The 14,412-nt window shown below is 58.1% G+C and overlaps 1 protein-coding gene across 1 annotated transcript in view; it reads right to left on the reverse strand.

Moving 5' to 3' along the window:
* Positions 1-661: 661 nt before the first annotated feature.
* LOC144485982 (cytosolic 5'-nucleotidase 1A-like) overlaps positions 662-14,412 on the reverse strand; it is an 81,535-nt gene continuing 67,784 nt past the window's right edge. Inside the window, exon 3 of the mRNA XM_078204080.1 lies at positions 662-4,062. Coding sequence (XP_078060206.1) covers positions 3,700-4,062 — 363 coding nt within the window. The 3' untranslated portion in view covers positions 662-3,699. The remainder of the gene's footprint in view (positions 4,063-14,412) is intronic.

Genomic DNA, 14,412 nt, shown 5'->3' on the forward strand with positions numbered 1-14,412 from the left:
AGCTTTTATTAACAGGGGGTTGGAGTTTAAGAGCCGTGGGGTTATGCTGCAACTGTAAGGTATACAAGATTATGAAGGGTATAGATAGGGTGAACAGTGGGAAGCTTTTTCCCAGGTCGGAGGTGACGATCACGAGGGGTCACGGGCTCAAGCTGAGAGGGGCGAAGTATAACTCAGACATCAGAGGGACGTTTTTTACACAGAGGGTGGTGGGGGCCTGGAATGCGCTGCCAAGTAGGGTGGTGGAGGCAGGCACGCTGACATCGTTTAAGACTTACCTGGATAGTCACATGAGCAGCCTGGGAATGGAGGGATACAAACGATTGGTCTAGTTGGACCAAGGAGCGGCACAGGCTTGGAGGGCCGAAGGCCTGTTTCCTGTGCTGTACTGTTCTTTGTTCTTTGTTCTTTGAAGGGGGGGAGGTTTAACACAGATATCAGAAGGACATATTTCACACAGAGGGTCGTGGGGGCCTGGAATGTGTTGCCGGGCAAGGTGGTGGAGGCGGACACACTGGGAACGTTTAAGACTTATCTAGACAGCTATATGACCGGAGTGGGAATGGAGGGATACAAAAGAGTGGTCTAGTTTGGACCAGGGAGCGGCGCGGGCTAATTGTTCCTTGTTTCTCGTTTCAAGGCTTCATTCTATGATCATCTTGCTGGTGCCAGTACAGAGCGAGACTGCGGATAGTTGGGAACCTGTCTCGGGGGCAGGGAATTCATATGGTGTTCATGGAAGTGGAAATGACTAGGGTTGGGAAGCATTTTCCGATCAGGGCCATTGTGATCTCCTGGACTCGTTTCGATCGCCTCAGGGGGTCGGAGAGGAATTTCCCAGATTTTTTTTTTCCCCATATTGGCCCTGGGGTTTTTCACTCTGGGTTTTCGCCTCTCCCTGGGGATCACATGGTCTGGAATAGGGGGGTGGGGGTGAGTTAATAGGTTGTAATGAACAAAGCATCGTAGCTGTGAGGGACAGCTCGGTGGATAGGATATTGGTATGTAGATAGGCTGGAAAATTGGGCGGGGATCCTGGATTCAGGATTCAATCCTGGACCGGGGAGCGGCGCGGGCTTGGAGGGCCGAAGGGCCTGTTCCTGTGCTGTATTGTTCTTTGTTCTTTTGTACAGGACCTTGGTGAGACCGCATTTGGAATATTGCGTGCAGTTCTGGTCACCTCACTATAAGAAGGATGTGGAAGCGCTGGAAAGAGTGCAGAGGAGATTTACCAGGATGCTGCCTGGTTTGGAGTGTCGGTCTTATGAGGAAAGGTTGAGGGAGCTGGGGCTGTTCTCTCTGGAGCGGAGGAGATTGAGGGGAGACTTAATAGAGGTTTATAAAATGATGAAGGGGATAGATCGAGTGAACGTTCAAAGACCATTTCCTCGGGTGAATGGAGTGGTAACTAGGGGGCATAACTATAGGGTTCATGGTGGGAGATATAGGAAGGATATCAGAGGTAGGTTCTTCACGCAGAGAGTGGTTGGGGTGTGGAATGGACTGCCTGCAGTGATAGTGGAGTCAGACACTTTAGGAACATTTAAGCGGTTATTGGATAGGCACATGGAGCACACCAGGATGGTAGGGAGTGGGATAGCTTGATCTTGGTTTCAGATGAAGGTCGGCACAACATCGTGGGCCGAAGGGCCTGTTCTGTGCTGTAATGTTCTATGTTCTATGTTCTATGTATTAGCATACAGTGAAAAGTATTGTTTCTTGCGCGCTATACAAAGCATACTGTTCATAGAGAAGGAAACAAGAGAGTGCAGAATGTGCGTTACAGTCATAGCTGGGGTGTAGAGAAAGGTCAACTGAATGCAAGGTCCATTCAAAAGTCTGATGGCAGCAGGGAAGAAGCTGTTCTTGAGTCGATTGGTACGCGACCTCAGACTTTTGTTTCTTTTTCCTGAAGGAAGAAGGTGGAAGAGAGAATGTCCGGGGTGTGTGGGATTCTTAATTATGCTGGCTGCTTTACCGAGGCAGAGGGAAGTGTAGACAGAGTCAATGGATGGGAGGCTGGTTTGCACGATGGATTGGGCTACATTCACAAAAGTTGGTGAGAGTCGTAGCTGACATGCCAAATTTCCTTAGTCGTCTGAGAAAGTAGAGGTGTTGGTGGGCTTTCTTAACTATAGTGTCGGCATGGGGGGGACCAGGACAGGTTGTTGGTGATCTAGACACTTAAAAACCTGAAGCTCTCGGCCCGTTCTACTTCGTCCCTGTTGATGTAGACATGATGTGGAGATGCCGGTGTTGGACTGGGGTAAACACAGTAAGAAGTCTAACAACACCAGGTTAAAGTCCAACAGGTTTATTTGGTAGCAAATGCCACTAGCTTTCGGAGCGTTGCCCCTGCGTCAGGTGGAGTGGGAGATGTGCTCACAAACAGGGCATATAGAGACACAAACTCAATTTACAGTTAGCATTCCAATCATTATTCTGTAAATTGAGTTTGTGTCTCTGTATGCCATGTTTGTGAGCACATCTCCCACTCCACCTGACGAAGGGGCAGCGCTCCGAAAGCTAGTGGCATTTGCTATCAAATAAACCTGTTGGACTTTAACCTGGTGTTGTTAGACTTCTTACGATGAAGACAGGGGCATGTTCTCCTTTACGCTTCCTGAAGTAGATGACAATCTCCTTCGTTTTGTTGACATTGAGGGAGAGATTATTGTTGCCGCACCAGTTCACCAGATTCTCTATCTCATTCCTGTACTCTGTCTCGTCATTGTTTGAGATCCGAATCACGATGGTGGTGTCGTCAGCAAACTTGAAAATCGAGTTGTGAAGGTGGTCCTTCCACAAGGACTGTGCTGTGGTCACTCTTACTGATACTGTCATGGACAGATGCAAATTCTTCTATGAGTTTCTATGAATCTGCAGCTGGTACGGATGAGGTCAAGTATGTTTTTTCCTCTTGTTGGTTCCTTCACCACCTGCTGCAGACCCAGTCTGGCAGTTCTATCCTTTCAGACCCGACCAGCTCGATCAGTAGTGTTGCTGCCGAGCCTCTCTTGGTGGAGGACGTTGAAATTCCCCACCCAGAGTACATTTTGCGCCCTTGCCACTCTCAGTGCTTCCTCCAAGAGTTGTTCAACATGGAGGAATACTGATTCATCAGCCGAAGGAGGATGGTACGTGGTAACCAGTAAGAGGTTTCCTTGCCCATGTTTGACCTGAAGCCATGAGACTTCATGGGGTCTGGAGTCAATGTTGAGGGCTCCCAGGGAAACTCCCTCCCAACTGTATACCACTGTACCACCACCTCTCCTGGGTCTGTCCTGTCGGTGGGACAGGACATATTCAGGGATGGTAATGGTGGTGTCTGGAACATTATCTGTAAGGTATGATTCCATCAGTATGACTATGTCAGGCTGTTATGGGTGAAGAAAGGGTGGATGAAAAGTGAGAGAGAGGGAGGGAAAGGAGTGAGGGGATGGCATGGTGGTAGGTGGGGGTTAATGGGAGGGGAAAGGGTTTGGGAAGGGTAAGGGATTTGGATGGGAAGGCAGGGGAAGGGAGAGAGAATTGGGAGGGGAGGTGGATTGGGGTTGAGGGAGGGATTGGATTAGGAGAGGAGAGGTTACTATGGGCCTTCGTGCACAGTAACAGGAGGAAAAGCAGCAAAAAGAATCTGGGCCAATGAAACATCTAGGTGCTTGGGTTCCAGTATGAGAGCATATCTGGCAGCTGCAGCTACTCCATCACCCTCTCCTTCCTCTCCTCCATTTTCCTGTATCTCTGACTAACTCCGTAAGGAACATGAGCTGCAATGGTTCCCAGCTCCTTCGCTCCTTCCACATGAAACATTTGATCATCAAAGAAAATATGTGGGCGGATTTTCTGCAGAAGGGGCCCTTTGGGAGCTCCAGCCAGGAAGAGAGCTTCATCCGTCTCCAGGCCCCAACTCCGCAAGGTCTTCAGAGCGCGAGCCCCAGAACTGGCGGCGCTCCGAGCTGTAACCAGGTAAGTCCGGATTGGACACGTCAACCGCTGACCTTTAATATAAAACTTCTTCTGCAACTTTCCCAGTGATTCCAAAAACCCTTTCAGAGGACCCTGTTCGAATCGCAATGAATACCTTTCATCAATAGTGTTCACAGCCAGACTGTTCACACCCAGACTGTTCACACCCAGACCCTTCACACCCAGACCCTTCACACCCAGACCCTTCACACCCAGACCCTTCACACCCAGACCCTTCACACCCAGACCCTTCACACCCGGTGTAGGGAGCGTTCACACTCGGTGTAGGGAGCGTCCACACCCGGTGTAGGGAGTGTCCACACCCGGTGTATGGAGCGTTCACACCCGGTGTAGGGAGCGTTCACACCCGGTGGAGGGAGTGTTCACTCGGTGTAGGGAGCGTTCACACCCGGTGTAGGGAGCGTTCACACCCGGTGTAGGGAGTGTTCACACTCGGTGTAGGGAGCGTTCACACCCGGTGTAGGGAGCGTTCACACCCGGTGTAGGGAGTGTCCACACTCGGTGTAGGGAGCGTTCACACTCGGTGTAGGGAGCGTTCACACTCGGTGTAGGGAGCGTTCACACTCGGTGTAGGGAGCGTTCACACTCGGTGTAGGGAGCGTTCACACTCGGTGTAGGGAGCGTTCACACTCGGTGTAGGGAGCGTTCACACTCGGTGTAGGGAGCGTTCACACTCGGTGTAGGGAGCGTCCACACCCGGTGTAGGGAGCGTTCACACTCGGTGTAGGGAGCGTTCACACTCGGTGTAGGGAGCGTTCACACCCGGTGTAGGGAGTGTCCACACCCGGTGTAGGGAGCGTTCACACTCGGTGTAGGGAGTGTTCACACCCGGTGTAGGGAGTGTCCACACTCGGTGTAGGGAGCGTTCACACTCGGTGTAGGGAGCGTTCACACTCGGTGTAGGGAGCGTCCACACTCGGTGTCGGGAGCGTCCACACTCGGTGTAGGGAGCGTTCACACTCGGTGTAGGGAGCGTTCACACTCGGTGTAGGGAGTGTCCACACCCGGTGTAGGGAGCGTTCACACCCGGTGTAGGGAGCGTTCACACCCGGTGTAGGGAGCGTTCACACTCGGTGTAGGGAGCGTTCACACTCGGTGTAGGGAGCGTTCACACTCGGTGTAGGGAGCGTTCACACTCGGTGTAGGGAGCGTTCACACCCGGTGTAGGGAGCGTTCACACTCGGTGTAGGGATGTTCACACTCGGTGTAGGGAGCGTTCACACTCGGTGTAGGGAGCGTTCACACCTGGTGTAGGGAGCGTTCACACTCGGTGTAGGGAGCGTTCACACCCGGTGTAGGGAGCGTTCACACTCGGTGTAGGGAGCGTTCACACTCGGTGTAGGGAGCGTTCACACTCGGTGTAGGGAGCGTTCACACCCGGTGTAGGGAGCGTTCACACTCGGTGTAGGTAGCGTCCACACCTTGTGTAGGGAGCGTTCACACCCGGTGTAGGGAGCGTTCACACTCGGTGTAAGGAGCGTTCACACCCGGTGTAGGGAGCGTTCACACTCGGTGTAGGGAGCGTTCACACTCGGTGTAGGGAGCGTTCACACTCGGTGAAGGGAGCGTTCACACCCGGTGTAGGGAGCGTTCACACCCGGTGTAGGGAGCGTTCACACTCGGTGTAGGGAGCGTTCACACTCGGTGTAGGGAGCGTCCACACTCGGTGTAGGGAGCGTTCACACTCGGTGTAGGGAGCGTTCACACTCGGTGTAGGGAGCGTTCACACTCGGTGTAGGGAGCGTTCACACTCGGTGTAGGGAGCGTCCACACCCGGTGTAGGGAGCGTTCACACTCGGTGTAGGGAGCGTTCACACTCGGTGTAGGGAGCGTCCACACTCGGTGTAGGGAGCGTTCACACTCGGTGTAGGGAGCGTTCACACTCGGTGTAGGGAGCGTTCACACTCGGTGTAGGGAGCGTTCACACTCGGTGTAGGGAGCGTTCACACCCGGTGTAGGGAGCGTTCACACTCGGTGTAGGGAGCGTTCACACTCGGTGTAGGGAGCGTCCACACCCGGTGTAGGGAGTGTCCACACTCGGTGTAGGGAGCGTTCACACTCGGTGTAGGGAGCGTTCACACTCGGTGTAGGGAGCGTTCACACCCGGTGTAGGGAGCGTTCACACTCGGTGTAGGGAGCGTTCACACTCGGTGTAGGGAGCGTCCACACCCGGTGTAGGGAGCGTCCACACTCGGTGTAGGGAGCGTTCACACTCGGTGTAGGGAGCGTTCACACTCGGTGTAGGGAGCGTTCACACTCGGTGTAGGGAGCGTTCACACCCGGTGTAGGGAGCGTCCACACCCGGTGTAGGGAGCGTTCACACTCGGTGTAGGGAGCGTTCACACTCGGTGTAGGGAGCGTTCACACTCGGTGTAGGGAGCGTTCACACTCGGTGTAGGGAGCGTTCACACCCGGTGTAGGGAGCGTTCACACCCGGTGTAGGGAGCGTTCACACCCGGTGTAGGGAGCGTTCACACCCGGTGTAGGGAGCGTTCACACCCGGTGTAGGGAGCGTTCACACTCGGTGTAGGGAGCGTTCACACTCGGTGTAGGGAGCGTCCAGACTCGGTGTAGGGAGCGTTCACACCCGGTGTAGGGATGTTCACACTCGGTGTAGGGAGCGTTCACACCCGGTGTAGGGAGCGTTCACACTCGGTGTAGGGAGCGTTCACACTCGGTGTAGGGAGCGTTCACACCCGGTGTAGGGAGCGTTCACACTCGGTGTAGGGAGCGTTCACACTCGGTGTAGGGAGCGTTCACACTCGGTGTAGGGAGCGTTCACACTCGGTGTAGGGAGCGTTCACACTCGGTGTAGGGAGCGTCCACACCTGGTGTAGGGAGCGTTCACACCCGGTGTAGGGAGCATCCACACTCGGTGTAGGGAGCGTTCACACCCGGTGGAGGGAGCGTTCACACTCGGTGTAGGGAGCGTTCACACTCGGTGTAGGGAGCGTTCACACTCGGTGTAGGGAGCGTTCACACTCGGTGTAGGGAGCGTCCACACCTGGTGTAGGGAGCGTTCACACCCGGTGTAGGGAGCATCCACACTCGGTGTAGGGAGCGTTCACACCCGGTGTAGGGAGCGTTCACACTCGGTGTAGGGAGCGTTCACACTCGGTGTAGGGAGCGTCCACACCTGGTGTAGGGAGTGTCCACACTCGGTGTAGGGAGCGTTCAGACCCGGTGTAGGGAGCGTCCACACTCGGTGTAGGGATGTTCACACTCGGTGTAGGGAGCGTCCACACTCGGTGTAGGGAGCGTCCACACCCGGTGTAGGGATGTTCACACTCGGTGTAGGGAGCGTCCACACCCGGTGTAGGGATGTTCACACTCGGTGTAGGGAGTGTCCACACCCGGTGTAGGGAGCGTCCACACCCGGTGTAGGGAGCGTCCACACCCGGTGTAGGGAGCGTCCACACTCGGTGTAGGGAGCGTTCACACTCGGTGTAGGGAGCGTTCACACTCGGTGTAGGGAGCGTTCACACCCGGTGTAGGGAGCGGTCACACTCGGTGTAGGGAGCGTTCACACCCGGTGTAGGGAGCGTTCACACCCGGTGTAGGTAGCGTTCACACCCAGTGTAGGGAGCGTTCACACCCGGTGTAGGTAGCGTTCACACCCGGTGTAGGGAGCGTTCACACTCGGTGTAGGGAGCGTTCACACTCGGTGTAGGGAGCGTTCACACTCGGTGTAGGGAGCGTTCACACTCGGTGTAGGGAGCGTTCACACTCGGTGTAGGGAGCGTTCACACTCGGTGTAGGGAGCGTCCACACTCGGTGTAGGGAGCGTCCACACCCGGTGTAGGGATGTTCACACTCGGTGTAGGGAGCGTTCACACCCGGTGTAGGGAGCGTCCACACTCGGTGTAGGGAGCGTCCACACCCGGTGTAGGGAGCGTTCACACTCGGTGTAGGGAGCGTCCACACTCGGTGTAGGGAGCGTCCACACTCGGTGTAGGGAGCGTTCACACTCGGTGTAGGGAGCGTTCACACTCGGTGTAGGGAGCGTTCACACTCGGTGTAGGGAGCGTTCACACTCGGTGTAGGGAGCGTCCACACCTGGTGTAGGGAGCGTTCACACCCGGTGTAGGGAGCATCCACACTCGGTGTAGGGAGCGTTGACACCCGGTGTAGGGAGCGTTCACACTCGGTGTAGGGAGCGTTCACACTCGGTGTAGGGAGCGTCCACACCTGGTGTAGGGAGTGTCCACACTCGGTGTAGGGAGCGTTCAGACCCGGTGTAGGGAGCGTCCACACTCGGTGTAGGGATGTTCACACTCGGTGTAGGGAGCGTCCACACCCGGTGTAGGGAGCGTCCACACTCGGTGTAGGGAGCGTTCACACTCGGTGTAGGGAGCGTCCACACCTGGTGTAGGGAGTGTCCACACTCGGTGTAGGGAGCGTTCAGACCCGGTGTAGGGAGCGTCCACACTCGGTGTAGGGATGTTCACACTCGGTGTAGGGAGCGTCCACACCCGGTGTAGGGAGCGTCCACACCCGGTGTAGGGAGCGTCCACACCCGGTGTAGGGAGCGTTCACACCCGGTGTAGGGATGTTGACACTCGGTGTAGGGAGCATCCACACCCGGTGTAGGGAGCGTTCACACCCGGTGTAGGGAGCGTTCACACTCGGTGTAGGGAGCGTTCACACCCGGTGTAGGGAGCGTCCACACCCGGTGTAGGGAGCGTTCACACCCGGTGTAGGGAGCATCCACACCCGGTGTAGGGAGCGTTCACACCGGTGTAGGGAGCGTTCACACCCGGTGTAGGGAGCGTCCACACCCGGTGTAGGGAGCGTTCACACCCGGTGTAGGGATGTTGACACTCGGTGTAGGGAGCATCCACACCCGGTGTAGGGAGCGTTCACACTCGGTGTAGGGAGCGTCCACACTCGGTGTAGGGAGCGTTCACACCCGGTGTAGGGATGTTGACACTCGGTGTAGGGAGCATCCACACCCGGTGTAGGGAGCGTTCACACCCGGTGTAGGGAGCGTTCACACCCGGTGTAGGGAGCATCCACACCCGGTGTAGGGAGCGTCCACACTCGGTGTAGGGAGCGTCCACACCCGGTGTAGGGAGCGTCCACACCCGGTGTAGGGAGCGTCCACACTCGGTGTAGGGAGCGTTCACACTCGGTGTAGGGAGCGTTCACACTCGGTGTAGGGAGCGTTCACACCCGGTGTAGGGAGCGGTCACACTCGGTGTAGGGAGCGTTCACACCCGGTGTAGGTAGCGTTCACACTCGGTGTAGGGAGCGTTCACACCCGGTGTAGGTAGCGTTCACACCCGGTGTAGGGAGCGTTCACACCCGGTGTAGGTAGCGTTCACACCCGGTGTAGGGAGCGTTCACACTCGGTGTAGGGAGCGTTCACACTCGGTGTAGGGAGCGTTCACACTCGGTGTAGGGAGCGTTCACACTCGGTGTAGGGAGCGTTCACACTCGGTGTAGGGAGCGTCCACACTCGGTGTAGGGAGCGTCCACACTCGGTGTAGGGAGCGTCCACACCCGGTGTAGGGATGTTCACACTCGGTGTAGGGAGCGTCCACACCCGGTGTAGGGAGCGTCCACACCCGGTGTAGGGAGCGTTCACACTCGGTGTAGGGAGCGTCCACACTCGGTGTAGGGAGCGTCCACACTCGGTGTAGGGAGCGTTCACACTCGGTGTAGGGAGCGTTCACACTCGGTGTAGGGAGCGTTCACACTCGGTGTAGGGAGCGTTCACACTCGGTGTAGGGAGCGTTCACACTCGGTGTAGGGAGCGTTCACACCCGGTGTAGGGAGCGTCCACACTCCGTGTAGGGAGCGTTCACACTCGGTGTAGGGAGCGTTCACACTCGGTGTAGGGAGCGTTCACACCCGGTGTAGGGAGCGTCCACACCCGGTGTAGGGAGCGTTCACACCCGGTGTAGGGAGCGTCCACACTCGGTGTAGGGAGCGTTCACACCCGGTGTAGGGAGCGTTCACACTCGGTGTAGGGAGCGTTCACACCCGGTGTAGGGAGTGTCCACACCCGGTGTAGGGAGCGTTCACACTCGGTGTAGGGAGCGTTCACACCCGGTGTAGGGAGTGTCCACACTCGGTGTAGGGAGCGTTCACACTCGGTGTAGGGAGCGTTCACACTCGGTGTAGGGAGCGTTCACACTCGGTGTAGGGAGCGTTCACACTCGGTGTAGGGAGCGTTCACACTCGGTGTAGGGAGCGTTCACACTCGGTGTAGGGATGTTGACACTCGGTGTAGGGAGCATCCACACCCGGTGTAGGGAGCGTTCACACCCGGTGTAGGGAGCGTTCACACCCGGTGTAGGGAGCGTTCACACTCGGTGTAGGGAGCGTTCACACCCGGTGCAGGAGCGTTCACACCCGGTGTAGGGAGCGTTCACACTCGGTGTAGGGAGCGTTCACACCCGGTGCAGGGAGCGTTCACACCCGGTGTAGGGAGCGTTCACACCCGGTGTAGGGAGCGTTCACACCCGGTGCAGGGAGCGTTCACACCCGGTGTAGGGAGCGTTCACACTCGGTGTAGGGAGCGTCCACACCCGGTGTAGGGAGCGTCCACACCCGTTGTAGGGAGCGTTCACACTCGGTGTAGGGAGCGTTCACACCCGGTGTAGGGAGCGTTCACACTCGGTGTAGGGAGCGTCCACACCCGGTGTAGGGAGCGTTCACACTCGGTGTAGGGAGCGTCCACACCCGGTGTAGGGAGCGTTCACACCCGGTGTAGGGATGTTGACACTCGGTGTAGGGAGCATCCACACCCGGTGTAGGGAGCGTTCACACTCGGTGTAGGGAGCGTTCACACTCGGTGTAGGGATGTTCACACTCGGTGTAGGGAGCGTTCACACACGGTGTAGGGATGTTGACACTCGGTGTAGGGAGCATCCACACCCGGTGTAGGGAGCGTTCACACCCGGTGTAGGGAGCGTTCACACTCGGTGTAGGGATGTTCACACTCGGTGTAGGGAGCGTCCACACCCGGTGTAGGGAGCGTTCACACTCGGTGTAGGGAGCGTTCACACTCGGTGTAGGGAGCGTTCACACTCGGTGTAGGGAGCGTTCACACCCGGTGTAGGGAGCGTTCACACTCGGTGGAGGGAGCGTTCACACTCGGTGTAGGGAGCGTTCACACCCGGTGTAGGGAGCGTTCACACTCGGTGTAGGGAGCGTTCACACTCGGTGTAGGTAGCGTTCACACTCGGTGTAGGGAGCGTTCACACTCGGTGTAGGGAGCGTCCACACCCGGTGTAGGGAGCGTCCACACCCGGTGTAGGGAGCGTCCACACCCGGTGTAGGGAGCGTTCACCCCTGTGTAGGGAGCGTTCACACTCGGTGTAGGGAGCGTCCACACTCGGTGTAGGGAGCGTCCACACCCGGTGTAGGGAGCGTCCACACTCGGTGTAGGGAGCGTTCACACTCGGTGTAGGGAGCGTCCACACTCGGTGTAGGGAGCGTCCACACCCGGTGTAGGGAGCGTCCACACCCGGTGTAGGGAGCGTCCACACCCGGTGTAGGGAGCGTCCACACTCGGTGCAGGGAGCGTTCACACCCGGTGTAGGGAGCGTCCACACCCGGTGTAGGGAGCGTCCACACCCGGTGTAGGGAGCGTCCACACCCGGTGTAGGGAGCGTCCACACCCGGTGTAGGGAGCGTCCACACCCGGTGTAGGGAGCGTCCACACCCGGTGTAGGGAGCGTCCACACCCGGTGTAGGGAGCGTCCACACCCGGTGTAGGGAGCGTCCACACTCGGTGTAGGGAGCGTCCACACCCGGTGTAGGGAGCGTCCACACCCGGTGTCGGGAGCGTCCACACTCGGTGCAGGGAGCGTTCACACCCGGTGTAGGGAGCGTTCACACTCGGTGTAGGGAGCGTTCACACTCGGTGTAGGGAGCGTCCACACGGTGTAGGGAGCGTCCACACGGTGTAGGGAGCGTTCACACCCGGTGTAGGGAGCGTTCACACTCGGTGTAGGGAGCGTTCACACTCGGTGTAGGGAGCGTCCACACGGTGTAGGGAGCGTTCACACTCGGTGTAGGGAGCGTCCACACGGTGTAGGGAGCGTTCACACCCGGTGTAGGGAGCGTTCACACCCGGTGTAGGGAGCGTTCACACTTGGTGTAGGGAGCGTTCACACTCGGTGTAGGGAGCGTTCACACTCGGTGTAGGTAGCGTCCACACCCGGTGTAGGGAGCGTTCACACTCGGTGTAGGGAGCGTTCACACCCGGTGTAGGGAGCGTTCACACTCGGTGTAGGTAGCGTCCACACCCGGTGTAGGGAGCGTCCACACCCGGTGTAGGGAGCGTTCACACCCGGTGTAGGGAGCGTTCACACTCGGTGTAGGGAGCGTTCACACCCGGTGTAGGGAGCGTCCACACTCGGTGGAGGGAGCGTTCACACTCGGTGTAGGGAGCGTTCACACTCGGTGTAGGGTGTGTCCACACCCGGTGTAGGGAGCGTTCACACTCGGTGTAGGGAGCGTTCACACTCGGTGCAGGGAGCGTTCACACTCGGTGTAGGGAGCGTTCACACTCGGTGTAGGGAGCGTTCACACCCGGTGTAGGGAGCGTCCACACTCGGTGTAGGGAGCGTTCACACTCGGTGTAGGGAGCGTTCACACCCGGTGTAGGGAGCGTCCACACTCGGTGTAGGGAGCGTTCACACTCGGTGTAGGGAGCATCCACACCCGGTGTAGGGAGCGTTCACACTCGGTGTAGGGAGCGTCCACACTCGGTGTAGGGAGCGTTCACACTCGGTGTAGGGAGCGTCCACACTCGTTGTAGGGAGCGTCCACACTCGGTGTAGGGAGCGTCCACACTCGGTGTAGGGAGCGTCCACACTCGGTGTAGGGAGCGTCCACACCCGGTGTAGGGAGCGTCCACACTCGGTGTAGGGAGCGTTCACACTCGGTGTAGGGAGCGTTCACACTCGGTGTAGGGAGCGTTCACACTCGGTGTAGGGAGCGTTCACACTCGGTGTAGGGAGCGTCCACACTCGGTGTAGGGAGCGTTCACACCCGGTGTAGGGAGCGTCCACACTCGGTGTAGGGAGCGTTCACACTCGGTGTAGGGAGTGTTCACACTCGGTGTAGGGAGCGTTCACACTCGGTGTAGGGAGCGTTCACACCCGGTGTAGGGAGCGTCCACACTCGGTGTAGGGATGTTCACACTCGGTGTAGGGAGCGTCCACACTCGGTGTAGGGAGCGTCCACACCCGGTGTAGGGATGTTCACACTCGGTGTAGGGAGCGTCCACACCCGGTGTAGGGAGCGTCCACACCCGGTGTAGGGAGCGTCCACACTCGGTGTAGGGAGCGTCCACACTCGGTGTAGGGAGCGTTCACACTCGGTGTAGGGAGCGTTCACACCCGGTGTAGGGAGCGTTCACACTCGGTGTAGGGAGCGTTCACACCCGGTGTAGGGAGCGTTCACACCCGGTGTAGGGAGCGTTCACACTCGGTGTAGGGAGCGTTCACACTCGGTGTAGGGAGCGTTCACACCCGGTGTAGGGAGCGTTCACACCCGGTGTAGGGAGCGTTCACACTCGGTGTAGGGAGCGTTCACACTCGGTGTAGGTAGCGTCCACACCCGGTGTAGGGAGCGTTCACACCCGGTGTAGGGAGCGTTCACACTCGGTGTAGGGAGCGTTCACACTCGGTGTAGGGAGCGTTCACACTCGGTGTAGGGAGCGTTCACACTCGGTGTAGGGAGCGTTCACACTCGGTGTAGGGAGCGTTCACACTCGGTGTAGGGAGCGTTCACACTCGGTGTAGGGAGCGTTCACACTCGGTGTAGGGAGCGTTCACACCCGGTGTAGGGAGCGTCCACACTCGGTGTAGGGAGCGTCCACACCCGGTGTAGGGAGCGTTCACACTCGGTGTAGGGAGCGTTCACACTCGGTGTAGGGAGCGTCCACACTCGGTGTAGGGAGCGTTCACACTCGGTGTAGGGAGCGTTCACACCCGGTGTAGGGAGCGTTCACACTCGGTGTCGGGAGCGTTCACACTCGGTGTCGGGAGCGTTCACACTCGGTGTAGGGAGCGTTCACACTCGGTGTAGGGAGCGTTCACACTCGGTGTAGGGAGCGTTCACACTCGGTGTAGGGAGCGTTCACACCCGGTGTAGGGAGCGTTCACACTCGGTGTAGGGAGCGTTCACACCCGGTGTAGGGAGCGTTCACACTCGGTGTAGGGAGCGTTCACACTCGGTGTCGGGAGCGTCCACACCCGGTGTAGGGAGCGTTCACACCCGGTGTAGGGAGCGTTCACACTCGGTGTAGGGAGCGTTCACACTCGGTGTAGGGAGCGTTCACACTCGGTGTAGGGAGCGTTCACACCCGGTGTAGGGAGCGTTCACACCCGGTGTAGGGAGCGTTCACACTCGGTGTAGGGAGCGTTCACACTCGGTGTAGGGAGCGTTCACACTCGGTGTAGG

The sequence above is a fragment of the Mustelus asterias genome, unplaced genomic scaffold (assembly GCF_964213995.1).
Source record: "Mustelus asterias unplaced genomic scaffold, sMusAst1.hap1.1 HAP1_SCAFFOLD_259, whole genome shotgun sequence".
Lineage (NCBI taxonomy): Eukaryota > Metazoa > Chordata > Chondrichthyes > Carcharhiniformes > Triakidae > Mustelus > Mustelus asterias.